The sequence below is a fragment of the Clarias gariepinus genome, chromosome 9, assembly GCF_024256425.1.
Source record: "Clarias gariepinus isolate MV-2021 ecotype Netherlands chromosome 9, CGAR_prim_01v2, whole genome shotgun sequence".
Lineage (NCBI taxonomy): Eukaryota > Metazoa > Chordata > Actinopteri > Siluriformes > Clariidae > Clarias > Clarias gariepinus.
The window spans coordinates 37,747,501-37,772,497 of record NC_071108.1 but is presented as its reverse complement, the minus strand read 5'-3'; the positions used below and the strand labels follow the sequence as shown (position 1 = coordinate 37,772,497).

The 24,997-nt window shown below is 43.9% G+C and overlaps 1 protein-coding gene across 3 annotated transcripts in view; it reads right to left on the bottom strand.

Annotated features, from left to right (window-relative positions):
* The window catches only part of hmcn2 (hemicentin 2), a 63,866-nt gene that overhangs the window by 33,672 nt on the left and 5,197 nt on the right, over positions 1-24,997 (bottom strand). For all 3 annotated transcript variants that reach the window (XM_053503878.1, XM_053503876.1, XM_053503877.1), the window contains exons 5-16: positions 22,342-22,513; positions 22,140-22,246; positions 12,421-12,541; positions 12,062-12,325; positions 11,777-11,921; positions 10,579-10,700; positions 10,351-10,478; positions 10,120-10,264; positions 9,861-9,973; positions 3,127-3,271; positions 2,875-3,034; positions 1,398-1,525 (exon numbers count right to left, since the gene is read on the bottom strand). In XM_053503878.1, the coding sequence (XP_053359853.1) occupies positions 1,398-1,525; positions 2,875-3,034; positions 3,127-3,271; positions 9,861-9,973; positions 10,120-10,264; positions 10,351-10,478; positions 10,579-10,700; positions 11,777-11,921; positions 12,062-12,325; positions 12,421-12,541; positions 22,140-22,246; positions 22,342-22,513 (1,750 nt within the window). The remainder of the gene's footprint in view (positions 1-1,397; positions 1,526-2,874; positions 3,035-3,126; positions 3,272-9,860; positions 9,974-10,119; positions 10,265-10,350; positions 10,479-10,578; positions 10,701-11,776; positions 11,922-12,061; positions 12,326-12,420; positions 12,542-22,139; positions 22,247-22,341; positions 22,514-24,997) is intronic.

The following is a 24,997-nucleotide window of genomic DNA, read 5'->3' as shown; positions in this document are numbered from 1 at the left end:
TTTACCCCGGATGTGTAGACTGTAGGTCAGTGTGTTAATTACCCCGGATGTGTAGACTGTAGGTCAGTGTGTTAATTACCCCAGATGTGTAGACTGTAGGTCAGTGTGTTAATTACCCCAGGAGTGTGTTATTTACCCCGGATGTGTAGACTGTAGGTCAGTGTGTTAATTACCCCAGGAGTGTGTTATTTACCCCGGATGTGTAGACTGTAGGTCAGTGTGTTAATTACCCCGGATGTGTAGACTGTAGGTCAGTGTGTTAATTACCCCAGGAGTGTGTTATTTACCCCGGATGTGTAGATTGTAGGTCAGTGTGTTAATTACCCCGGATGTGTAGACTGTAGGTCAGTGTGTTAATTACCCGGATGTGTAGACTGTAGGTCAGTGTGTTAATTACCCCGGATGTGTGGACTGTAGGTCAGTGTGTTAATTACCCTAGGAGTGTGTTATTTACCCCGGATGTGTAGACTGTAGGTCAGTGTGTTAATTACCCCAGGAGTGTGTTATTTACCCTGGATGTGTAGACTGTAGGTCAGTGTGTTAATTACCCCGGATGTGTAGACTGTAGGTCAGTGTGTTAATTACCCCAGGAGTGTGTTATTTACCCCGGATGTGTAGACTGTAGGTCAGTGTGTTAATTACCCCGGATGTGTAGACTGTAGGTCAGTGTGTTAATTACCCCAGGAGTGTGTTATTTACCCCGGATGTGTAGACTGTAGGTCAGTGTGTTAATTACCCCGGATGTGTGTTATTTACCCCGGATGTGTAGACTGTAGGTCAGTGTGTTAATTACCCCGGATGTGTAGACTGTAGGTCAGTGTGTTAATTACCCCAGGAGTGTGTTATTTACCCCGGATGTGTAGACTGTAGGTCAGTGTGTTAATTACCCCGGATGTGTAGACTGTAGGTCAGTGTGTTAATTACCCCAGGAGTGTGTTATTTACCCCGGATGTGTAGACTGTAGGTCAGTGTGTTAATTACCCCGGATGTGTGTTATTTACCCCGGATGTGTAGACTGTAGGTCAGTGTGTTAATTACCCCAGGAGTGTGTTATTTACCCTGGATGTGTAGACTGTAGGTCAGTGTGTTAATTACCCCGGATGTGTAGACTGTAGGTCAGTGTGTTAATTACCCCAGGAGTGTGTTATTTACCCCGGATGTGTAGACTGTAGGTCAGTGTGTTAATTACCCCGGATGTGTGTTATTTACCCCGGATGTGTAGACTGTAGGTCAGTGTGTTAATTACCCCAGGAGTGTGTTATTTACCCTGGATGTGTAGACTGTAGGTCAGTGTGTTAATTACCCCGGATGTGTAGACTGTAGGTCAGTGTGTTAATTACCCCAGGAGTGTGTTATTTACCCCGGATGTGTAGACTGTAGGTCAGTGTGTTAATTACCCCGGATGTGTAGACTGTAGGTCAGTGTGGTAACTCCTGCTGGGTTCTCTGCAGTGCAGGTGTAAATGTTACTGTCCGTCAGCTGAACATTTTTTATCTTCAAAGAGCCCATTGGCAAAACCGTGACCCTGCACACACAAACACACACAAGTTGTACACACAAAATTGTTAGATTACAATTGCTAAATAAACTTGCTACAGTAATATTTCTACACACTCAGTGAACTAAATGAACTAAACTGTACATAACGGAGACCTGGCTGGATAGGAATGTCCACGACACTGCTTTCAGCTAGCTGTCTGCAAAATCCTAAATGTTCTGACTGCACACACACACACACACACACACACTATCACACTCTAACGCTAAGCTAGTCCAAGTAAAGCTCCACCATGTAATTAACACCAAACGACTGGACTCCAGGCTGGAGTGACTGCTGGAGCAGGAGACTCACACGGAGCTACACATAGTCCTGGTCCACACTCTGGACACGTCCCTGTGTGAGAGGGAGAACTCTACCCTCAGGACTGTTTGGGGTTTAGTCCCCTGAAATGGCCCGGTGCTGAAGATCGCCCCGAGGGTGTGCTACAGGTCTCAGGAAGATTACTGTGGACAGTGCCACATAGGGATGAGAGCGATGGCTGTCGATGTTCTTTCATCGTCTCAGGACTGAAAAGGCTCGAAACCCTTTATACTCCAAACTCACTTCGGTTTGATAAACCTTACTGAATATTAAAACGATAACAAATTCAGAAATGACACTGATATACGTCTTCAAGTTCATTTTAACAGAATTATAACTTTTTGATATTGCACACACACACACACACACACACAGACATCTTCATAACAAGGATTCAAGGATTCTTTATTGTCATACCAGCACACTTCCATGTTATGGTACGAAATTGGGACCCAGGTCTCGTTTAAGCCGCACAGATCCAGAGTAATATAAATATGAGGATGTATATATGTTTGTACATGAATATAAATAAAAGCAGTCAAAGATATATTATGGAAGAATTAAGACGAAAAATGTGTATATAGTATATTGCACATTTCCAAAAACTATATTGCACATTTTGTACATTGGACTTATAGGCTTATATATGTGTTGCACCATAGGATTATATATTACACTAAAAATATAGAGACATATTGCAATTAAATACTATCCATTGTTGGCAGCTTGTGATGGTGTTTGATGGGAGAGGACCTACAGAGCACGGCTAGAGTTCAGCAGTCTAACTGCCTCAGGGTTTAAGCCTGGTGGTCTTGCACTGAAGGCTCCTCAGCCTACTGTACATCTGTATCAGTCTGACTATAACCCACTTCAGGTCATGAATACACTGAATAATTTCATAGGGTTTGGTTTAAATCTCTGGCTGGTGATTATACCGTGCGTGTTTAATAAATAATACTAACGAGGTGTCATGACTAGTTCTTATAACTACAGTAGAAAGAAGAGAGTCCTACCGGGCTGTGATTGGTGTAAGGAGCTGTCCATTATGGCTCCAGGACACCGTGGGGGCGGGGCTTCCCTCAACCTCACACAGCAGGATGACCTCTGCCCCCTCCGTCACTGTCCTATTAATGACCTCTGCGTGCTCATATGATCCGAGGATACGGGGCTTTGCTGGAATCAGAAAAAAGGTCAGCCATATGTCTTTTTGTCTCTCTGCCTGTCTCTCTCTCTCTCTTTCTCTCTCTTTCTTTAACAGGTCTTACAGTGGACAGTGAGGGTGATCTCTCTGTGCGATTGTCCAGCTGTACTGCTCGCTGTACAGACGTAACGTCCAGAATCTGCTGCAGTCGTGCTGATGATCAACAAACTCCCATCAGGCTGCTGGAGAGAGGAGACAGGCTCGTCACCCTGAGACAGAGACAGAGAGAGACAGAGAGAGAGAGAGAGTGAATTATCTCGGTGTAGTAGTACATCACTCCAGCCCTGAATCCCTGATAATGATCGCTAGATGGAGCTTTCACCCAAAGCAAATAGTTTAGCTCCAAGATCAACTTGCAATGCAATGCGCCATTCATTCCCGCGTTGAGAAGTGGTATTTTCTTTTTATATTCAACTGAGAAAACCTACTATAGAGTCTCTAAGGGGAGTCATTAACTCGCTACTTATAAGATAAATAATTTTATAACTTTTTGAGAAAATTAATTAGTTCGTTCATTCTATTTTTTTTTTCAGTGTGACAGTGCTTTAGATGGAGCAGATCTATGCTAAAACAATGTAATGACCCCTCCTGGGGATATAAAGCTTTATTTTTGGGTTTCAATACATTAGATCTACCTCTGAGGAAAAAAAGCTGTATTTTGTTTGTTTATATTTAGAATTTTTATAGCAGAATAAGAAGTACCGGGAGTTTTCCCGGTGGGCCGGCCAAGTTAGAACGCATATATTCATATAATAATGAGTTAGTATATATATTGTTGCGGGAGAGAGAGGTTGATTTACGACAGCTGTTTATGGGAGTGTAGTCCGGTGCGGGAGATGCATTGTGGATAATGTGGTCCGGTGTGTGAATGCGAGATGTAAGCTGGGATATAGAGCCTGAGTTTTGTTTTCTTTTTAGTAGTTTTTAGTTGGATTTAAGTGCTGGATCCACCCGAAAGGTTGTACTATAACCTGACAATGCTCCTACTGGTTTTATTTCAGCTTACCTGTTCAGTTTTATTGCCATTCTTTTTAAAATATTGTCTTTATAGATTTATATTTTGTTTGTCTTGATGTTCTTTCCTTTGTTTCTTTATTTTACTAATATGACCCAATATATGTTCAGTGATACATCAAATAATATGTTTACAAGAACTGATTTCTGTATTGCTTTATATTTTTATACTTGTAACTGGTGTTAAAAAATCCATTTCTACATTAATGAGAGATGGACCAGAAAGTCCAGGGCCACTTTTTGGTCCCAGTCTGCCCCTGGTTAGTGCCCTTGAAGAGAATAAATAAATGAATAACACATTCCAATCCCCCAAAATGAAGATTCCAAATGTATAAATATGCATGCTATTGTGTGTGTATACTCAGCAATATAATACAATGTTTTCCATGCATGTTCAATTAACCATAATGAATTAATTAACATGCACCTGTGGAATGGTCGTTAAGACCTTAACAGCTTAAAGAAAGTAGGCATTTAAGGTCACAGTTCTAAAAACGCAGGACACTAAAGAGACTTGTCCACCGACTGTGAAAAACACCCAAAGAAAGATGCCCAGGGTCCCTGCTCATCTGCGTGAACGTGCATTAGGCATGCTACAGGGAGGCATGAGGACCGCTGATGTGGCTAGGGCGATAAATCGCCATGTCCGCACCGTATGACGCCTAAGACGGCGCTACAGGGAGACGGGAAGGACGGCCGATCGTCCTCGCGATGGATGACCACGTGTAACAACACCTGCACAGGATGGGTACATCCGAATATCACACCTGCGTGATAACGTGAACATTTTTAGTTTATGTCTTATGGTGTTGACTCTTTTAGTGTTCATACAAATATTACAACGTCAGAGGACGTTTCTTTTTTTGCTGAGTATATATATATATATATATATCAGTATATATATATATATATATATATATATATATACTTTTCAAATAAAATTACCATATATCATCGCTATTACTTGACCCTGAAGTTAGATTTTTTTTTACAGTAATTCATAAAAAATTAATATACAATGTACAGTACAAGGTTCACACGAAAAAGATTAAATGAAAAAAAACAGTGTCTACTTTATAAACAGCTTAGTACACTGTGCACCACCATGCCCCCCCCAGGGCCTTTGCCATTTTCTGGTGCGCACATAGCTCCATAGAATATGTGCATTGATTGCTGCTAGATCTAGGAGGTTGCAAAACACAGCCACAGGCCAGTGCCGGGTGCCTCTCTTTACTGAATACAGCCGCGCCGTTTGATCCATAACATCAACGCCAACTTTTGTGCTGTTGTAGTAGAAAATTGTTTCAGGCAGTTTCTTTTCGCCATTATCAGTTGAAACTGCCTGATGCATTGTGCTCAGAACGCATACATTTTTTTCCGTTTTCGTTTTGCCTGGTAAAACCTGAGCGTTATATTTCCACAATACGCATTACAACGGTGTCTGATAACCGCTGACCAGCCGCTCTACTGTCGTCTTTCCCTGAAAGGGAATTGTATTCAACATGTATTTTGTTTCAACATCAGCGGCCACCCAGAACTTGATAACAAACTTATTGGCCATGTACTGCGTGAAACGGCAGCGCCGTTATGTATATAAATAAATAAATAGATAGCTTGAATAAATTTGTTTTCTTTTTGTGGCATTAGATTTCAGTGTGTCCACGCTGTTAAGTGTAAATGTGTAAATTTAACTAAGGTAAATGAAGCATGTCTTGAAACATAATGCAATAATGCAGATCAAACATAATACACCTGTCCATTAATAAAAAGGAACATTTAGACCTTTATGCAAACTATATTTCACTTAAATACACAGACTAAAATGAGGAAAGAAAGGTGATGCGGACAAACGGAAGGAGGAAGGAAACAGAGACATCAGTTTTCGTTATTTTACAAAATCTGAATATATTCAGAATTATACACAAATGATCAAATCCAACTATGAAGCCTAACATTTTATTTTCGATTTATTTTATGGTTCGCTGGCAAAATACATTTTAGGCAGAGATGTCTGCTCGGTCTTGTTATTTTAAAACCCCCAATACAGCCAATTCCCCCATCAGCGAAACCGGTTTGATAACTTTACACCTATCGTGAATGAAAGGTGAGAAGAGACATTACAGTAACTAGGGGGGAGGGGTTGGGGGGGCTGCGGGTGTCGCCTTGTATTTAGAGAATAGACTATATGTTTGTTTGTTGCATTTCAGGTGGAGAATGTCTGCAGTTTTATCGATAAATCTGTTCATATCTGCGTGCCCGTTTGTCAGCCTTTTGCAGCCAAGTGCATACACACACTCATCATGAAAGATCTTTTTTTACCTGAAATTTATCTGAAACGTCGTCTCCACCGGGCACGGTCGTTAGGAGAGGGTTGTGATCACAACTAGGCTTGCGGTTTGCTGGTTCTACGCACAGTATACTAAGCTGTTTATAAAGTTTATATGTAGGGTGTTTAAAAAGTCATTAGTTACATTATGGCGTTACTTTCTGATAAAAGTAACTAGTTGGAGTACTTCTCCATTGCAGAAAATGACCCTAACTCTTTGTGAAAGTCATGTGACTTTGTGATTCCTCATGCATGTTGTTTTAGTCAAGACTTTATAATTATTCTACCATCATCACTCAGTGAAGTTTGGCCCATCATCTGTTAACTACTAATACCCCTATCTCACCCACTAATACCCCTATCCCACCTACTAAAACCCCCATCTCACCTACTAATACCCCTATCTCACCTACTAATACCCTATCTCACCTACGAGGTAAGGTAAGGTGCAAGGTAGAGGGAGAGGAGTTAGAATGTGTGGTGGCGCTCAGAGAAGGACCAGAGCTAGGGTAACTCATCAAATAAGAGCTACAGTACCATCATTGACCATGTCATAAACCACGGGCTATTATACAGAAAGGCTGGTGAACGAGTACAGCCAAATCTCAGCCGGGACACAGTGGCATCCATTGTCTGTATTTTCAGAGAAACCAACAGGTAGGATGTTGCTTCTCCTACAGCAAAGTGTAAATAATTTTACCATTTACTGTATTAGAGTGACTGTATGCCTCCGGTCTAATATGTAACTGTATTCTGTCCCTCTAAGGATTCAATGTCTACCTCCCTCAGGGGGCAGAGGAAAGCTCTTGAATGAAGAACAGGAACTTGCTATTGTCAACATGGTGATTGCTGACAATGAAATAAAACTGAAGGACATTCACTCCAGAGTTCTAGAGGACAACCTTGTCTTTGGGAACATAAGGCATAAGGCATTCAAAAGATTCTTCCCATGATGCCTTGCCAGAGAAGATATCAGGTGTGATGTGGATGAGAACATGTGGCCAATAGAAGACTACTTTGTTTTTTTTGTTTTTTATAATTTTGGTGCTTTTTCTGTTTGTATATCTTGCAGTGATATCCTTTCGCAAAAAAAGTCTGTACTGCAGCAGTTCTGGTTCTGTATTTTTTTTTACATAAACTGTACATTTTATAAAGCTACTCTGAGATGGTCATTTGCTTTTTTTGTATTGAATTTCTGCAGCAAAAGTAACAAAATGCATGCATTTACTTGCATGCATTTTGGGTATCATGTTTCATGCATGCCGAGTATCATGTTTCATGCATACGCTTTTTGTTTTGACGCCGAGCGTCACGTAATCACAACTGAGCCAACGGTTTTTCTCTCTCTAGCACTGCGGAATCGTCTCCCCTGCTGGATCTTAGTGCTCGTCTCTTACTGGTATAATCAACATCCGTATAACGCGTGTACTGTTTACTATAACACTGTGACCCCGTGTGTGTGCGCATAAAACATATTTTATTTTGTGTCTGTATGTGTGTGTACAGCACGCACATAAGGCAAAAGCAAGTCAAATAAAATCCATTTTTCTCTGTGTGTGTGTGTTTGTGTGCGCGCGTCATTGGACACCGTGCCTCACAAACACACAGACCCCTCCAACTATCGCCTTCACAGATACACACACTCTTTCTCTCTGCTCTACACAGAAACACTGCTCTGTTGCGATTCTTTTCAAAGGTAAAGTGCAGGTTCATTTGATTTATTTTTACTTTAAGGCAGTGATTCCGTTAGTGTGTTTTTAAAAAAAAATTATTTGGTTCACGAGTGTTTTTGAATACGAGCCGCTTCCGGAACAAATTATGCTCGTAATCCAAGGTTCCACTGTATATATTTGGCAGATGTAAAGCATACATGTCTATGTTTTTTGTGTTAGTTCATTTTTATTTTTTTTATTTTATTATTATTATAACAGTTCAAGGAGCAAGATGTTTGTGCACTTTCTAAAGATTTTAGTTTTGTTTTTGAATAAAGGGCTGGAAAGGAATGATTTTCTTGTGTGTTTTTTTTATCCGATTAATCGATTATTAAAATAATCGTTAGTTGCAGCCCTAGTTAGGTGTGTTAAGTGTGTGTCGAGTGTGTTAAGTGTGTGTCGATTGTGTTAAGTGTGTTTTAGGTGTGTTCGGTCTGTGTTGAGTGTGTAAAGTGTGTGTCGAGTGTGTTAAGTGTGTTAAGTGTGTGTCGAGTGTGTTAAGTGTGTGTGGTGTGTGTTAGGTGTGTGTTGAGTGTATTAAGTGTGGGTCAGGTGTGTTAAGTGTGTGTCGAGTGTGTTTTGTGTGTCGAGTGTGTTTCGTGTGTCGAGTGTGTGTCGAGTGTGTAAAGTGTGCGTAGAGTGAATTAAGTGTGTGTTAGGTGTGTGTCAAGTGTAACAAGTGTGTTCTGTCTGTGATAGGTGTGGGTTAGGTGTGTCGAGTGTGTTAAGTGTAAGTTGAGTGTGTAAAGTGTGTGTCGAGTGTTTTAAGTGTGTTAAGTGTGTGTTGGGATCCATGAGCCCACGTATGCACAATTGTCATGATTTTTTGTGTTTACAGTATAGTGTTTTTTCTATTACTGTATTATAGTTTTGTTTTGTTTTTTTGCTTTATCTGAATTCATGGTACTGCAATGTACAATATTGAGTAGGCCTATTTGCTTTTTTGGTTGTTTGAAAATGTGTCTCCTGAAAATATGCCTTTTCAAAGCCTGCAGTGTTTTATATAAAGTAGACTAGTGTGTTCCCCCTGATCTGAAAGTGTTTGCATATGATGCAAGTATGTTTCATTTTGTCAACAGAGTTACATCTTTACAAAGGAATGTTAGGTTTTGATAGCAGAGTTTAGGTTTTAAGAGTAGAGTTTCAATTTAACACAGATGTGAATGGTATATTTCCCAGTGTTGTGTCATGTTTACTTGTGTTTAGAGTTTTGGCACAATGAGCGAAGTTTGTTCAAATGCAAAATGTGTTCAAGCAACGGGCAAAAACTGTAAGTGTGGGCCAGGTGTGTAAAGTGTGTGTCGAGTGTGTTAGGTGTGTGTTAGGTGTGTGTCGAGTGTGTTAAGTGTGTGTGGTGTGTGTCGAGTGTGTTAAGTGTGTGTGGTGTGTGTCGAGTGTGTGTGGTGTGTGTTGAATGTGTCGAGTGTGTGTCAAGTGTGTTCTGTTTGTGTTAGGTGTGTGTCGAGTGTGTTAAGGGTGTGTCGAGTGTGTTAAGGGTGTGTTAGGTGTGTGTTAGGTGTGTGTCTAGTGTGTGTCAAGTGTGTGTTAGGGGTATTAAGTGTGTGTTAGTTGTATTAAGTGTGTGACGGCTGTGTTAAGTGTGTCTCGAGTGTGTTAAGTGTGTGTTAGGCGAGTGAGTGTGTTAAGTGTGTATTAAGTGTGTGTCGAGTGTGTTAAGTGTGTGTCGAGTGTGTTAAGTGTGTGTCGAGTGTGTTAGGCGAGTGTCGAGAGTGTCAGGTGTGTAACCTTGGTCCAGGTGATGGAGGGTTTGGGGAATCCTGTCGTGTCACACGGCAGAGAAACAGAAACTCCTTCAGCGGCTTCATGATGAGCAGCAGCAGCCGAGATCACAGGAGGAACTTCAGAACAAACACACAGCAGAACTTAGAACTCAAATTATAACCCATAACCCTAATCAGACCCCTAATCAGACCCCTAGTCCATAGGGATCGTGCCCCGTGTGCCCTGCTGATCCTCAGTGTGAGGTGTGTGTGCGGTTCCTTACTGTGGATCTCCAGCGTGACCGTTACGTTCTCTGACCCCGCCTCATTCACAGCAGTGCACTGGTATTTCCCAGCATGCTCTGGGGCAGCTCTCTTCATGTGCAGACTGCCGTCGCTGCTAACGGAGATCCGCTCATCACTCTGGACCTGCAGAGTGCAAAATACACACACATTAACTTGTTTCAACTGCCTACTGCACACACACACACACACAAACACAAACACACACACACCTTCTGTCCATTACGGGTCCAGGCGATCTCAGGAAGTGGAGTTCCGTTCATCAGAACACATGGCAGCGTGACGGACTCACCAGCTGCAGCTATAACCTTAGATACACTGTGATCTAACACAGGGGGCGCTACATCAACAGATTCACACACACACATTACAAAGTTAGATACATGACAAGATCAATGAAATCAGTGTGTGTGTGTGAGAGAGGGAATTAAATCCCAGACCTATGACGGTAAAGTGTGTGAGAGCTCGTCCCACCCCTGCGGTGCTCCGTGCCATACACTCGTACACTCCCTCATCTCCCACAGAAACACCAGGAATTTCCCATGATGCTTTGGTGGAAGACCTACAGTTACACCAACAAATCAATTTAACACACACAGGTACAGACACACAGATGAAGAGAAGGAGTGTGTGACATTACGTTGACCTTCTGCAGTCACATGACCACCATGACTTCGGTCACACGGCGTACAACAGGAGCGGCGTTACGCATTCAGGCTGCTGGTTAATAATTACATACGAGGTGTGTCTCAAACCCATAACAGACAAATCACCTGACGATTACCTGCTGACCAAGTGGATCACCTGATGCTCTGTCACACAGACGGAAGCGTTGCCTAGCGACCGAGAGCTCCTGTTCTGCTGATTAGTTCCAGACGTGTCGTGGTGGACTTCATACCTGACTACCTGACACCAGTGTGTGAATGTAGACGGTGATGAGAAGATTAATGTGCAAGACTTGATATCATAATGTGATTAACTCGGACGCTGTTCACATAAGTGACTCGTCCTGGATTCACGATGCTAGTGTTAGCATTAGCATTAGCTCATTCAGTGCGTCTGTTGCAGATGAGCTGATGCTGTGGAACACACTGCGCTTTACACTAATACTGATATCTCACACTTTCTAATTTATACCTAATAATAAGTGTTCTGGGGTCGAATCCCAAATAGTGTTAAATAGAAAGCTAGTACACTATGTAGGGTGTACAATCCCACGCAGCAGGTAGTGCCCTTGATCAGGGGTTGGGAAGGAATTTGGGATTCAGCCTTGTGTTAGAAGCTAAGCGTTAGCCGTGAACAGAATGACACGGATGGTTCAGAGGTGATTCAGAAGGACTTAGAAGTGATGAGTGCAGAGACGGTGTTTTGTATAAGATGACATAACGTTATCAGATGTGTGTTCTTACTGAAAGTGCTTCTGTGACTGGGTGTGAATGTGGGTTTTGACTCTGCCATCTGAAAAGTAACGCCCCTTTACCATCTGGAAGTGGGTGGGGCCATGGCAGACATCACGCCACGTGCAAAAGGTCAATAAACCATGAATACATTTTATATATCATTTTAAGTGTGTGTGTGTGTGTGTGATATAGCGCCCCCTGGAGTTATGGTTAGTACTGTATATATAAACCCTCTCACTGGTGGTTGTTCTGGTGTCCCAGCATCACACCGTCCTTCCTGAAGGTGAGTGTGAACGGAAGGTCACTCTGTACACTACACTCAATTAACACACTGTGGGTTAACACACCGCGCAGGACAGACGGCATCTCCACCACCGGAACAACTGAACACGACACGAGACAGAGAGACAGAGAGACAGAGAGAGGTTACACAGGAATGTTTACTAACAGACTGAAGACAGAAGTGAAAAAGATGAATAAAGAGATAAAGAGGGGAGCAGTGGAGAGACATTCTGGAAATCACCTGGAACGATGTTGGTGTATAAAACACTTGAGAGTCTATGGAAGTCGTACCCGTCTCCGTCTCTGCCCCTGACCTTCACGAAGAATCCTTCAGGCGGAGTTTGTATCTCGGGGACGCTCCACACTCCGCCCGCTCCTCCATCCACAGGAACAGGAAGTGGAACGTTCAGCAGATCCTCACCACGCTTAGACACTAACACCACACTGCTGAGCACTCCAGGAGGGACCAACCCCGAACATTTCAACAGTACATGTACAGGAAGACCTGAGGAAGCCCACACACACACACACACACACACACACACCGTGTTGGAAATAAAACGCACTCACATAGTGAGCTCCTCCTTAATGATCTTTCACCTGTGACGGGTCGTTCCGTGGTCCTGCTGAACTCAGTCACAGCTGAAGTGGAGAAACCGGCTCTGAAGTCCAGGTTACTGACCCCGGTGACCCGGAGTGTGTATCGCCCACTACACACCACCTACACAAACAGAACACACACCGTTCTGTCTTCAGTAATCCAGGTGTTTCTGTGTGTGTGTGTGTGCCTAGCTGCCTGGTTTCTCATGTGTTTGAGTTTCTCCATCTGTACTACCAACAGTAATAAGCAATAAACTTGTAGACTGATATATTTTTATTTAATTCCATTAGTTGGATAATGTGACTCAGTAACTATTTGTTTATTTAGACAAGTTTGAATAAAATGTTTTGTAATATGTTATAATGTTGATTATGTTATATTATGTCATTTCTTTCAAAAATACAGTTCCCTTTCAGTCAATTCACTCGGTACAACACATATTGTATGGGATATCACGCCCTCTCGTGTCCTGGCTAAAGCCACCTTTATTCACGCCGTAAAGGCAGGCAAACCTGTGCTGACGTAGGTGTAGCCCCGCCTACACCTATAAACCATCGTCGCCACGGTTGACCCTCAGTTCTAACGCTCTTCACCTCGCTGTAAACACTTTTTCCGTAGAGTTTTCTAGGTGCTGCTAGTTAACTCCACATTTTACTTTACAAGACTGCGCTTAAAATCAGCTTAACTGCTCTTGTTGGCGTTAGCGACAACAGCCTCATTTTGGTGAGTCGTCTACCCGCGGAGCGCTGACTTTTAAGTTCACTGTCAGTCAGAACATTAGCGACATTTCAGTTTAGTTGGCTTCTGTTTAGCTGTGCTAACAGCGCTAGCTGGCATGAGCATGGAAGCTAATGTGGCAAAGAAGAGGTCTGCTATTGGCCCTTGTCCTCAGGAGTGCGGCTTCTCCTTGCACGAGAAGGACCAACACGAAGCGTGCCCCGTCTGTCTGGGAATTCTCCATGCTAGAAGAGCTCTAGCTGAGCCCGAGTCATGTGCGCTTTGTCGCCAGCTCCGGCGTTTAACGCTGAAAAGACGGGTCACGTTCGTGGAAAGGATCCCGGGGAGAAATACAGTCGCTCAGCAGGACCCCCTCCTTTCCAAATTAGCAGTCCCAGCTTCGCCTGTGTCTGCTGACGAAAAATTTCCGTCAGAAGTCCCCGCACTTAGCTGGGCGGACCAGATGGAGTATCTCGAGTGGTTGGAGGACCGTGGGCTCTCCTACAGCACTGGCCAGCAGCCAGGCACCGAGCAGCATGCTTTTTGAAGATGATGACGTGCTCAACATGGCTTGTCGGAGAACGAGCATGAAATTTTGCCGCCCGCTCAGAGCTCCGCTGCTACTGCGTTAGCCGCTCGGGACGACACTTCATTTTTTGCTCTCTACCGCCGAGCGGCCGAGAAGCTGGAGGTTCAAAAACCGTCAAGGTTCACGGGATTTTTTCTTCCTCCTGAACCGACAACCGTTAAAAACTGCTTGCCTATGTTTCCCGACTTTGTCGGCGAGTTAACGTCGTCATGGAGAAAGCCGCTGTCGACCCGTGTATCAGTGCCCGGTTACGGACAGTATTTGGAATTAGACGGAGCTGAGAAAGCAGGACTAGTTAGACCACCGCTAATGGAGCCATCCTATGGCAAATCTATTTATAAAAATGCTTGGCTAAATAAATAGGTTTTTAGCCTGGACTTAAACACTGAGACTGTGTCTGAGTCCCGAACACTATTTGGAAGACTATTCCATAATTTTGGGGCTTTGTAAGAAAAAGCTCTGCCCCAGCTGTATTTTTCATAATATGCGGTACTGACAAGCAGCCTGCATCCTTTGATCGAAGTAGGCGTGGTGGATCGTAAGACACTAGCAGTTCGCTCAGGTACTGCGGCGTGAGACCATTTAATGCTTTATATGTCAAGAGTAGTATTTTAAAATCAATGCGAAATTTCACAGGGAGCCAATAGGGGTGATGTGCTCGTATCTTCTGGTTCTAGTGAGGACTCTGGCTGCTGCATTCTGGACTAGCTGAAGCCTTTTCACGCATCTAGCTGAACAACCAAACAGTAAGGCATTACAATAGTCCAACCTAGAGGTGATAAAAGCATGAACTAGTTTTTCTGCATCATTTAGCGACAATAAATTTCTTATCCTGGCAATATTTCTGAGGTGAAAGAATGCTATCCTGGTAATATTATCTACATGTGCTTCAAATGAAAGGCTGGAATCAATAATCACACCAAGGTCTTTCACTGTTGCATTTGATTGAACAGAAAGGCCATCTAAAGTTACGGTGTGATCTAAAATTTTACTCTTAGCTGTGTGCGGTCATATGACTAGAACTTTTGTCTTATCCGGATTAAGCAGAAGGAAGTTAATTAGCATCTAATTTCTTATGTCCTCAGGTTTTGCTGAGACATATAACTGTGTATCGTCAGCATAACAATGAAAACTAATACCATGCTTACGGATTATGTTGCCCAGAGGAAGCATGTAAACAACATGCTAACAAAGCAAACTTTAAACGTGAACTGCCTAAATACAAACAGCACATTACATGCCCCACCAGAGACAAAAATACTTTGGATCACTGCTACACCACAATAAAGGATGCATATCGCTCCGTCCCCAGAGCAGCTTTAGGACTTTCTGACCACTGCCTGGTTCATCTTCTCCCGACCTTTAGGCAAAAACTTAAATCTGCTAAGCCTGTAGTAAGGACAGTAAAGAGATGGACCAGTGAAGCAGAGCAGGAATTACAGGCCTGTTTTGAGTGCTGCCACCAATCTGGACGAGCCCACAGATTCTGTAACATCCTACATCAGTTTCTGTGAGGACATGTGCATCCCTACCAGGACTTTTTTAACATATAACAATGACAAACCATGGTTTACAGCAAATCTCAGACAGCTTCGTCAGGCCAAAGAGGATGCCTACAGGAGTGGGGACAGGATCTTGTACAAACAGGCCAGGAACACACTAACAAGGGCGATCATGCATATTTGCACACCAGTACAGTATATTTCAATTTGTAAAGTATATTTCTATTTTTATGCACATCATATTTCTATGTACAGTATATTTCTATTTTTTATGCATATCATATTTCTATTTTTATTTTTAGTTCCATTTTTTTTCTAGCACATTTCTATTTTTATTTTTAGTTCTATTTTTTCCTAGTTTAATTTAATTTTTTTTATTTAATTTTTTATCGTATTCTTTTATTTATATTTATTTCTTATTTGTAAACTTTAATTCTCTTTTAGGGTCAATAGCAGTCGTATAATACATTTCACTACATTTCGTACTGTGTATGTTTGTGTATGTGACAAATAAAATTTGAATTTGAATTTGAATTTGATCAGAGCGGCTAAGAGAAGCTACTCTGAAAAACTAGAAAATCAGTTTTCTGTAAACGACCCTGCTTCTGTGTGGAAAGGCCTGAAAACTATCACTAACTACAAGACGCCATCCCCCAACTCTGTAGGGAATCAACAACTGGTTGATGACCTGAATGAGTTCTATTGTAGATTTGAAACACCCAGTCTCACACCACACCCCTGTCCTGACCCTCTTTCTACACCACCATTATCACCTCTGGCAACCATCCTCTCTTCCCCCACCCCCCCCCTGCACTCCAGGTCTGTGAAAAGGATGTTCGCCAGATCTTTCTAAAACAAAAGAGAAGGAAAGCTCCAGGCCCAGACGGCGTGACACCAGCCTGTCTGAAATCCTGTGCTGACCAGCTGGCTCCCATCTTCACACAGATCTTCAACAGATCACTGGAACAATGTGAAGTGCCTTTGTGCTTTAAACGTTCCACAATCATCCCCATTTAAAAAAAAACTAAAATCACAGGACTTAATGACTACAGACTAGTCGCCCTAACATCTGTGGTCATGAAGTCATTTGAAAGACTGGTGTTGGCCTATCTGAGGGACATCACAGGACCCTTACTGGACCCCCTGCAGTTTGCCTATTCTTTTTCTGCCCTTTGCAGACCAGCAAACAGGTCTGTTGATGATGCAGTCAACATGGGACTGCACTTCATCCTTCAACATCTGTACAAACCAGAGGCTTATGCAAGGGTCTTGTTTATAGACAATTCATCAGCTTTTAATACGATCATCCCAGCACTGCTTCAGACCAAACTAAACCAGCTCTCTGTTCCTAGCTCTATCTGTCACTGGATCACCAGCTTTCTGACAGACAGGCAGCAGCTAGTGAGACTGGGGGAATTCATGTCCAACAGCCACACCACCAATACTAGAGCCCCTCAGGGATGCGTTCTCTCCCCACTGCTCTTCTCCCTGTACACCAATGACTGCACCTCTACAGACCCCACTGTCAAGCTCCTGAAATTTGCAGATGACACCACACGCTCAAAACAGTGGAGATGATTGTGGACTTCAGGAGGAACCCACCTCCACTTCCCCCACTCACCATCATGAACAGCACTGTGACAGCAGTGGAGTCATTCCGGTTCCTGGGCACGACCATCTCTCAGGACCTGAAGTGGGACATTCACATTGACTCCATTGTTAAAAAGGCCCACCAGAGGTTGTATTTCCTTCGCCAGCTAAAAAAATTCAACCTGCCACAGGAGCTGCTCACACAGTTCTACTCAGCCGTCATTGAATCCGTCCTGTGCACTTCAATAACTGTCTGGTTTGGCTCAGCTACGAAAACAGACATCAGAAGACTACAAAGGATGGTTCGGACTGCTGAAAGAATTATTGGCACTGCCCTGCCCACGCCACAAGAATTGTATACATCCAGAGTGAGGAAAAGGGCTCGGAATATTACTTTGGACCCCTCACACCCAGGCCACCTTTTATTTGAACTTTTGGCGTCGGGTCGACGCTATAGAGCACCTAACACTAGGACAGTCAGGCACAAAAACAGTTTTTTTCCCCAGGCAATCTCCCTCATGAACAGTTAAACACATTTTTTTTGTGCTGTTTTGTCTTGTCATTTGTTTTCTGTTCTGGAAGCTCTGTCACTAAAATCATTTCCTTGTACGTGCAAGCGTACTTGGCAATAAAAACTCTTTCTGATTCTGATTCTAAAGGGAAAAAAGCAGTGGACCTTAAACTGAACCCTGCGGAACGCCAAACTCCACTAGAGAACATGCAGAATAATCACCATTTAAGTCTACATACTGATAACGATGGGTCAGATAGGATCTGAGCCAGGAGAGGGCTGTACCCTTAATTCCTACTACATTTTCTAATCTGTAAAGAAGAATAGCATGATCAATGGTGTCAAACGCTGCACTGAAGTCGAGTAATACAAGCATAGTTACACAACCCTGATCAGAGGCCAATAGGATGTCATTTACTACTTTAACGAGTGCTGTCTCTGTACTGTGATGAGGCCTAAATCCTGACTGATACAGTTCATGTATGCCATTTCTATGTAGATATGAGTATAGTTGCTCCGCTACTATCTTTTCCAGAATCTTAGAGATAAAGGGGAGGTTTGATATTGGCCTGTAACTGGACAGCTGACAGGGGTCGAGGTCAGGTTTCTTAATTATTGGTTTAATAACTGCTAATTTAAAAGATTTTGGAACATAACCAATGCTGAGTGAAGAACTAATTATTCTCAACAGGGGTTCTGTTATTGCTGGTACTATCTGTTTAAGAAAATGTGTCGGTACAGGATCTAATATACAGGTTGAGGACATGGGTGCAAAACACAGTCGCTATGCGATACCGACTACAGTTTCGCATAAAGCCACCGTGCTTCTCTTCCGTAGTCAACACTGGTGTCGGACGCTGCCGCAGCAGTGCTTCGGAAAGAGATAAATTCTCTTCTGAGCAAAGGGGTGATTCAAGTGGTGCCTCCCTCGGTAGCGAATTTTGTCGTCCCGAAGAGGGGGGGAGGACTGCGTCCTATTTTGGATCTGAGAATATTGAACACGTTTCTAAGAACGTACAAGTTCAAAATGCTTACCCTGAGGCAACTGCTAAATGCAATAGGTCCGGGAGATTGGTTCACTACGATCGATCTCACAGATGCTTACTTTCATATAGTGAGCTTTCCGCGCCACAGAAAGTTTCTGAGGTTTGCATTTCGAGGGCGTGGCCTACGAGTACCTAGTGCTGCCGTTCGGCCTGTCACTAGCTCCCTGAACGTTTACGAAGTGCGGCAAGGCGGCGCTGTCTCCTCTTCGGGAGAAAGGCATTCGCATATTAGCCTATTTAGACGCCTGGGCGCTAATAGCGAGCTCAAGCGAGCAGGCAGAGAAACAGACAGCACTAGTTCTGTCTCACATTCAGACTTTAGGGTTCTCAGTAAATATGCAGAAAAACTCGCTGACTCCGAGTCAACAGTTTTTATTCCTGGGTCCGGAGATATGCTCTGTTACCAGCCGAGCACGTCTCTCAGAGCACAGAATAGCCACGTTTCAGCGCTGCCTTGCTCTGTTTCAGTTGCAACACAAACTTTGTTTTTGAGTGTTTTTACAGCTAATGGGAATGATGGCGTCTATGATTGCTGTGGTGCCTCTCGGGCTGTTGAACATGCGTGCGTTTCAGCGCTGGGTGCGCTCTCACCGCCTATGTGCGGCGTGCCACCTCAACAGAAGGCTGACAGTGACACCGTCATGCATGTCAGCACTTCTGCCCTGGAGGGAACCCAGGCTGTTACGTCAGGGCTCTCCGATAGGCAGGGTGTCGTTTCGCAAAGTGGTGTCAACCGATGCCTCCTTTAGCGGCTGGGGCGCTCTGTGCGAGGGCTCCGGGTCAGGGGGGCGTGGTCACAGGAACAACGCAGGCTTCACATCAACTATTTGGAGCTGTTAGCAGTGTTTTCAGCCCTGAGACATTTTCGTCTGGCTCTGACAGGCCATCATGTTCTGATCAGGACAGACAACACAACAGTGGTGTCGTATATAAACAGACAAGGGAGGACTCGTTCACTTCCTCTGCTGAAACTATCTCATTCTCTATTGCTATGGTCCAGTGTTCATCTTCTGTCACTCAGGGCCACTCACATTCCAGGGCACCTGAATCTGGGGGCGGACCTTCTATCCAGAGGGGGCCCGCTTGTGAAGGAAAGTTTGTAAAGTTTATTTTACTATTACTTTGTACAGTACTTTTGCACTAGTTAATCTTATTTTCTAACGTACTTCTCTTATTAAAGTATATTTTACTTTGTACAGCATATTTTACTAGTTAATTTTATTTTTAAAGTATTTTCTTTCATTTCTTACTTTACTTTGTACAGCATCTTTTACAAGTTAATTTTATTTTTTAAAGTATTTTTTTCATTCCTATTATTTCTTATGTATTAGCTTGTACTGTTCTTTTCCTTTAAGGTCACTAGCAATCGTATAAGCATTTCACTGCATATTGTACTGTGTATGACTGTGTATGTGACAAATAAAATTTGAATTTGAATTTGGAATGGAGGTACACCCATGGGTGATAGCTCAGATCTGGGAGCGCTTTGGCAGGGCGGCATTGGATATTTTTGCATCCAAAGAGAATGCTCACTGCCCACTATTCTTCTCCATAACAGATCGCAATGCCCCACTGGGGATTGATGCGCTGACACACTCATGGCCCCAGCTCTATTGTATGCTTTCCCTCCAGTAGAACTGATTCTGCCTGTCCCTCTCCTCAGGGACCTTCTGTCTCAGGCAGGGGGAGAGGTAGTGCACCCGCGTCCCGAGCTGTGGAACTTGCACGCTTACCTGTTGAGAGGTCCAATCTGTTAGCAAAAGGGCTTTCCCCGAATGTGATTGAGACAATTCAAAGTGCTCGTGTCTACTCGAGGTTTATATGCTTAGTGGCGAGCATTTGAGCAATGGTGTCAAAAACATAATGTTCTTCCATTTCAGTGCTCCATGGTGGAGATTTTGTCTTTTCTACAAGAACTATTAGAGAAAGGCCTTTCCTTCTCTACTATTAAAGTATACTTGCGGCTATATCAGCCTGTCATGTTGGTTTTGACGGAGTGTCACCAGCGGCTCGGAGTGCGACGTCTGCGACCCACTGCGAGGTCCCGTGTTCCGTCTTGGGGTTTATTGTTGCGTCTGCTAAACGAGTGGGTGATCTCCACGCTTTGTCCGTGCATCCATCCTGTACGCAGTTTGCTGCTAATGGGTTAAAGATTACTCTACGGCCGAACGCGGCCTATGTACCGAAGGTCGTCTCCACTGATTATAGCTCTACGGTCTTTGACCTTTATAGCTTTTGTCCTCTTTCTTTTGCTTCTGATGAGCAGGGAAAATTGCATAATTTGTGCCCCGTACGTGCACTACGGGTGTACATGGACCGTACAGTAAATATGCGCTTATGTAATCAACTGTTTATCTGCTTTGCCAGTCCAGTAAAGGGTAAAGCGCTGTCTAAACAGCGGCTTTTCCATTGGATTGTGGAGGCTATTACACTAGCTTATAGCAGTAAGGGTGTCCCATTGCCGCTGGGTGTGAAAGCAAAGTGTGTTTAAAGGAATGTCCGTGGGTGATATTTGCGTGGCAGTAAGTTGGTCCCCACCACACACTTTTGTCCGGTTCTACCGACTTGATCTAACGGCACCCTCGGTGGCTCATTGTGTCCTCTCTGCGGGGTCCATGATGCAGTAAAGTAGCTATCAGGGTTCTTGTGGCTAACTTTGGTAGATGCTCGGCGGGGCGTGAATATATGTCCCATACAATATGTGTTGTACCGAGTGAATTGACTGAGAGGGAACGAATGGTTATGACTATAACCTCTGTTCCCTGAAGGAGAGGAACGAGGTACAACACATTGCTGCCCCGCCTCATAGTTACGCTCGGCGAAGAGCGGCTATCGAACTGAGGGTCAACCGTGGCGACGATGGTTTATAGGTGTAGGCGGGGCTACACCTACGTCACCACAGGTTTGCCTGCCTTTACGGCGTGAATAAAGGTGGCTTCAGCCAGGACACGAGAGGGCGTGATATCCCATACAATATGTGCTGTACCTCGTTCCTCTCCTTCAGAGAACAGAGACTATAGTCATAACCATTCGTTATGGCATATTAAAGGAATTTATACTCAGGTGCTCTATAAGGCCAAAAGTATGTGCACCCCTGTCCAAGGAATAAAAGAAGTACAGTGGAACCTCGGATTGTGAGTAACGCGGTTTGTGAACAAGTCTTGTAAACGAGTATCATGTATCACGCGTGCGCTTCTTGTTTTGACTGCGGAATTGTGGGTAATCGTCTGCCCTCTGGGTCTTAGTGCCATCTCTTACTGGTATAATCCACATCCGTGCTTGTGTGTACTGTTTACTATAACACTGTGACCATGTGTGTGTGTGTGTGTGTGTGTGTGTAAAACATATATTATTTTGTGTGTGTGTGTGTGTGTGGGTGTGTGGCCCCCCTCTCCGCCCCATCCTTCCTCCTCCTTTCCTCTCTGGTCTCAGTCACTACAGCCACAATTCTTTCCAAAAGTGCCGGTTTCTTTTCTAAATTTTTTGACTTTATATTTTGTATTAATTATTTTATATGAATATTTTCGGGTTGTGGAATGAATCATTTGAGCTTCCATTATTTTTTCTGGGGGAAATTCACTTTTATGTAGGAGTGTTTTGATATACAAGCACACTTCCAGAACTAATTATACTCACTATCCAAGGTTTAACAGTAATTAGAATGTTGTAATGTTGTGCACATTCATCCTGTGATTAAGGACACGTGACGAGCTGCGTTCGATGCAGTGACGCTGATCTAAAGCATCATATTAACATCAGAGACCTTCAGTGTCCAGAGTCCAGGGCGAGGGTTCCTCAGGTTCACCACCAGGACAGAGTTGGGGATGTTCAGCAGCTCTCTCAGTCCCTGTCTCTCACTAACAACACGACCTGAAACACCAGCATGTCATCACTGACTGTCTCACACACACACACACACACACACACACACACACACAATGAGAGTGATATATGACATCAGTTACCGAGTGGATCTCTGAGCTCGATGCGAGGCGTTGGACCACTCAGAGACACGGTTACCTCCTTAAGGCTGGGGTCAAAGGGCAACTCCCACTGTGTCTCCTGACCAAGCTCGTGGTCTGAGGAGAGCAAATGGACCTTCATGGCCTGGACCGTCTCCTCAACCCACTTCAAAACCTGAAAAAAAAACAAGATAACAACACAAGTTGCTGTAGTTACAGGTCTCTAACCTCAAATCTCAAGACCAAGGGTTAAACACACCAAGCATTTGTGTGTGTGTGTGTGTGTGAGTGAGTGTTGACTCTGATCCTGCCCCTGTAATGAGGTCTAATTGCCCCTGAGCAGGATTTATACTCACCTCACTGGTTTTAAACTAATATCACATCAGAATAGAATATTAAATTATTTGTCACATGTACTTTACAGCACAGTGAAATGTCTTCTTCGCATTTCCCAATTATGAAACTGGGGTCAGAGCGCAGGGTCAGCCGGCTTACAGCGCCCCTGGAGCACATAGGGTGCTGGTAAATTTGGCAATGCTGGGGCTCGAACCCCCGACCTTTCAACCCAGTAACCCAGTAACCCACAGAATGCAACCACGGGGGGGCGAATGCAACCACGGGGGGGCGCAATCCAGTGTCTTCTTGTACCAGTCCCAAGTCTGGATAAATGCAGAGGGTTGTGTCAGGAAGGGCATCCGACGTAAAACATTTGCCAAATCAATGATGCGAATCAAGAATATAATTCCCATACCGGATCGGTCGCGGCCCGGGTTAACAACGACCGCCACTGGTGCTGTTGACCTACAGGGTGCTGGTGGAAATTGGGCTACTGTTGGTCGAAGAAGGAGAGGAGGAAGGCGTGTTCGTAAGCAGAGAGAGAAGAGGAAAGGCAAGAGTTTAGGAGTGATAGTAGGGACTTTGAATGTTGTGACCATGACAGGTAAGGGAAGAGAGTTAGTTGATATGATGCAGAGAAGAAAGGTGGATATACTGTGTGTACAGGAGACCAGGTGGAGAGGTAGCAAGGCTAGAAGCTTAGGATCAGGGTTCAAATTGTTTTACCATGGTGTGGATGGGAAAAGAAATGGAGTAGGAGTTATCCTAAAAGAGGAGTTTGTAAGGAATGTTCTAGAGGTGAAGAGAGTATCAGATAGGGTGATGAGTCTGAAGCTGGAAATTGAAGGGATAATGTTCAATATTGTTAGTGGTTATGCCCCACAGGTAGGATGTGAGTTTAAAGAGAAGGAGAAATTCTGGAGTGAGTTAGATGAAGTGATGCAGAGCATCCTCAGAGGTGAAAGAGTGGTGATTGGTGCAGACTTCAATGGTCATGTTGGGAAAGGGAACAGAGGTGATGAAAAGGTGATGGGCAGGTTTGGTCTTCAGGACAGGAATGTAGAAGGACAGATGGTGGTGGACTTTGCAAAGAGGATGGAAATGGCAGTAGTAAATACTTTCTTCCAGAAGAGGCAGGAACATAGGGTGACATATAAGAGTGGAGGCAGAAGCACTCAGGTCGACTACATCTTGTGTCGACGTTGTAACCTGAAAGAGATCAGTGACTGCAAAGTGTTGGTAGGGGAGAGTGTAGCCAGACAACACAGAATGGTGGTGTGTAAGTTAACCCTGGTGGTGAGGAAGGCGAAGAGGACAAAGGCAGAGCAGAGGACAAAGTGGTGGAAGCTGAGAAAGGAAGAATGTTGCGAAGTCTTTAGGGAGGAGTTGAGACAGGCTATGGGTGGTCAGGAGGTGCTTTCAGTTGACTGGACAACTACAGCCAATGTGATCAGGGAGACAGGTAGGAGGGTACTTGGTGTATCATCAGGTAAGGGGAAAGTGGACAAGGAGACTTGGTGGTGGAATGAGGAAGTCCAGGAGGGTATACAGGGAAAGAGGCTAGCTAAGAAGAAGTGGGACACTGAGAGGACTGAAGAGAGTAGACAGGAGTACAGGGAGATGCAGAGTAAGGTGAAGGTAGAGGTGGCAAAGGCCAAACAAAGAGCATATGAGGACTTGTATGCTAGGCTGGACAGTAAGGAGGGAGAAGGGGATCTGTACAGGTTGGCAAGGCAGAGAGATAGAGATGGGAAGGATGTGCAACAGGTTAGAGTGATTAAAGATAGAGATGGAAATGTACTGACAGATGCCAGGAGGGTGATGGGAAGATGGAAGGAGTACTTTAAGGAGTTGATGAATGAGGAAAACGAAAGAGAACAAAGAGTAGAAGAGGTGACTGTTGTGGAACAGGAAGTAGCAAATATTGGTAGAAGTGAGGTGAGAAGGGCGTTGAAGAGGATGAAGAGTGGAAAGGCTGTTGGTCCTGATGACATACCTGTGGAGGTATGGAAGTGCTTAGGAGAGGTGGCAGTAGAGTTTCTGACAAGTTTGTTTAACAAGATCTTGGAGAGTGAGAGGATTCCAGAGGAATGGAGGAGAAGTGTATTGGTGCCAATTTTTAAGAACAAGGGAGATGTGCAAAGCTGTGGCAATTATAGAGGTATAAAGCTAATGAGCCAGACATTGAAGCTGTGGGAAAGAGTAGTGGAAGCTAGGTTAAGGGCAGAGGTAAGCATTTGTGAGCAGCAATATGGTTTTATGCCTAGAAAGAGTACATCAGATGCAGTATTTGCTTTGAGGATGCTGGCGGAGAAGTACAGAG